The sequence below is a fragment of the Austrofundulus limnaeus genome, unplaced genomic scaffold (genome assembly GCF_001266775.1).
Source record: "Austrofundulus limnaeus strain Quisiro unplaced genomic scaffold, Austrofundulus_limnaeus-1.0 Scaffold162, whole genome shotgun sequence".
In the NCBI taxonomy this organism is placed as follows: Eukaryota; Metazoa; Chordata; class Actinopteri; order Cyprinodontiformes; family Rivulidae; genus Austrofundulus; species Austrofundulus limnaeus.
Genome location: NW_013952564.1, coordinates 300,578 through 303,899, shown reverse-complemented (window position 1 = coordinate 303,899; position 3,322 = coordinate 300,578). Strand labels below are relative to the sequence as shown.

General features: G+C 40.6%; 1 protein-coding gene across 1 annotated transcript in view; it reads right to left on the bottom strand.

Moving 5' to 3' along the window:
• camk1db (calcium/calmodulin-dependent protein kinase 1Db) overlaps positions 1-3,322 on the bottom strand; it is a 60,443-nt gene that overhangs the window by 23,908 nt on the left and 33,213 nt on the right. Inside the window, exons 4-5 of the mRNA XM_014017137.1 lie at positions 1,057-1,195; positions 607-733 (exon numbers count right to left, since the gene is read on the bottom strand). Coding sequence (XP_013872591.1) covers positions 607-733; positions 1,057-1,195 — 266 coding nt within the window. The remainder of the gene's footprint in view (positions 1-606; positions 734-1,056; positions 1,196-3,322) is intronic.

Genomic DNA, 3,322 nt, shown 5'->3' with positions numbered 1-3,322 from the left:
AGGTACAACACATGGTGGCCCCGCTGCACAGCTGGGCTCGGTGAAGAGCAGTAGAACTGAGGAGTGACGGTGATGCGACAATATTTATATGTGCAGGCGGAGCCTGACATCTGTCGTCATCACGTCACCTGCCTAAAGGCGTGATTAGAGGTGGCTTCAGCCAGGACACGCAGGGGCGTGGTTCCCATACATGATGTTGTACCGAGTGAATTGACTGAAAGGGAACAAAGAATTACCGACTCACTTTAGCAAATCTCTTTGTGGGTAATTAAATTTTTAAAGTAACTCCAAGGTTACTGTTCATCATTGATTTTTCTTCAGTAAGGAATTTGTTCTTATTTAAGTCTGTGAGCACATGGTTGCACACTATCATCAGTTCATCACATCACTGAGCCGCAGCACTGGCTGTTACTGCTTGGCTTGGTGGGAGAGAGGTACCTCAGGGGTCCTGCACGCCTGGGCTGTTTTATGAAAGAGCCTTTTGATTGAACGAAGCAGATGATTAACCTGTGGCGACTGGTTTCACTGGGTTGTTTACTTTACCACAGAATCCAATTATCTCTGAGAAAGTTTCCACAAATGCCAGAGCTCAGAGGGCTTCCTCACCCACGTATCCAGGAGTCCCACAGGCCGTGGCCATCACACCCCCCGTGCCCTCCATCTTGGACAGGCCGAAGTCACTGATCATGATCTTTGAGTCATCGTCAGAGCTGAAGTAAAGCAGGTTTTCAGGCTGAAAATAAAAAAACAGGATACAAACAAAAAGGTCAGCCTTTTTTTATTTTAGCATTTTCTTTCCTCTCTAGCGTATCCTGGTGGTAAATCATCCAGTCAGTAAAGATGTCAGACAAAGGATTTGTCTTTTAAAAAGCTCTCACAGCTCAATCGAGGGCATTTCACAGTTTACCGAGGAGGAAAATCCCTGACATTTACCCTCCGTGGGTGATCACCACAACATGTGACAGCACTCATACCGGAAACACTATAAGGGATTTCCCCCTGCTCAGGTGGAGCATGTCAGCCACACGCACATATTCAAATGAAATGCTGTTTTACCTTCAGGTCTCTGTGCACGATGCCCATGGAGTGCAGATAGTTGACTGCATCTAAAACCTGCCGGATGAGTCGACTGGCATCCATCTCAGTGTAAAAACCCTTTTCTACGATGCGGTCAAACAGCTCCCCTCCAGACACGCTGGTAGCAAACAAAGAGCAACAGGAGACAGGTTTCTATAATCTGATCTGACAGGAAAGTGACAGAAAAGAAGCAAAAATAACAACAACTACGGAGGAACACTGCTGCCACACAAAGAAAAATAAACTCTGTCATATCTCACTGCACAAACCATTATTTCACATTACATGATAATTTCTTATTCTTAAATTACATCTTTAAAAACACTTTATTTTTATTACTTATTCATCCCATTACAAAACCTTTCAATCACATTGCTATTGTAACCATGTGATAAAGGATGATTTTGAGCAGAAAAACCCTCATTTTTTGCTACATTCCCTAAACGTTTGCAAAGCTATTTTTAAAACTGTCTGGGAAATCCTTATATCCAAATATGGTTTGATGTTTCCTCTTTCAAATGACGTCAAGAAATCCTCATTAGAATAAGAAAAAATAGGATTCAGGCTGATTTTTCAAGAGTTTTTTTTTTTTATTAGAAAGACAAATCAAGCCACGCCTCTAGAACTTCTCATGATATCAGCATGATTCAGGTATCAAAATCGTAGCTTAAAAAGCCAAAAATGTATCAATGCGTTTCATTTAGTTTGACCAAAATATGATTTAATCCTTGATTTGATGTGATGGGTCACATTTCCTCACAAATCTCACATCAACTTAAAGGATAAAGCATTGAAAGCTCAAAATAAAGTTGAATTTTCAAAGGAATTATTGCTTTATTTACAATGCCTTTGATGTAATAATTAGGGCCATAAAATACTGGTAATCAAATGTAATGTCTAGTTTTTTCCTCCAGTGTGTCACTTTTTCATAACATATAAACTGCAGTATTTAGCGTGACGCTGCAGGGAATTTAAACTTGTTTAAACTCTGTCATGGTTCTTGTCTTGGTTAATGGTTTTGTCTCCGCCACGTCCGCTTCTCCTTTCCATATTTAATAAACCAGTGTTCATTTTATCTTGACGTTCTCGTGCCTGCCTGCATTTTGGGTTCAACCAAACCACAACCATGACAAAACATTTTCAAAAAGCAAAGAGGAAAAACAAGCGACTCATTAAGGTTTCAACAGCCTGCTTTGCTTCACGAACAAACGATGTTCAGGATTTACATGAGAGAGACTTCAAGGCAGCATTAAGCACCTTTCAGAGATGAAGAAAGGAGCAGGCAGTCGGCGGATAAATTGCAGGTGCGTGAGTCGTGAAGGCAAATTATTGTGCGGCGAAATTACGCAGTTGTGAAAGGTCACTGCGACAAACGCTTTGCAAATAAAAACGAAAAACGCTGGCAAGAAACTGCTGCTAAATTAACTTTATCTCCACACAGTGAGGCAAATACATTTTGCAATACAATATGAACCAGGTACAATAAAATAAAAAGATGATATCACTTAAACAACAGAGAAAAACAAACAGAAAACCCATCAGCAGATGACTACAACCACACCAGTTTTTAGCTCAGTTGTCATTTTTGTATTTGTTTAGCTGAATTAGGCTGTTAAAAAACAAGCAATGTTCATTACCCTGTACCTGTTCAGATCTACACCAGTTAATAATGACATGTGAATGTTGGAGTGAGCCACACAAAACCATCCGGACACAGCTGTGGACTGATTAGCTTTTTTTAATGTGCCTCCGACAGACATCAGCTAACCAGTGCCGAGATCCCGGTAACATATCAAGTAACAAACCTCTTCGCATCCTGACTCCGCCTCATGACATAAAGGGCCAGGCTATCTCTACACGGAGTCAAAAGTTCAGACATTATTCCTCTCTAATGTTTTAATCACAGTTCTTATGTGTTGTTTTAAATCAGGCATGTATTTAACTAAAAGCCTCCTGAGTGTGTGAAACCCTGATCAAGAGTCCCCCAACCCAGTCTGCACATAAAATCATCAATTAAATCAGAGATAACCACACTATAAAAACATATCACTTAGGCCTGTCGCGATAGTCAATAAATCAATTAATCGCACGATAACTTTTTTTTAGGTCGGTTAAAAAAAAGACGGCGATAAGTTTCATTTTCCTGCTTGTTTTTTTCCGTCCTCTCTCTCCCTCTCTTTATCATAGTGCTCCGCTACACAGGAGCTCAACTGACCCCTCCCCTCCTGTTTTCTTAGTGTGGGAG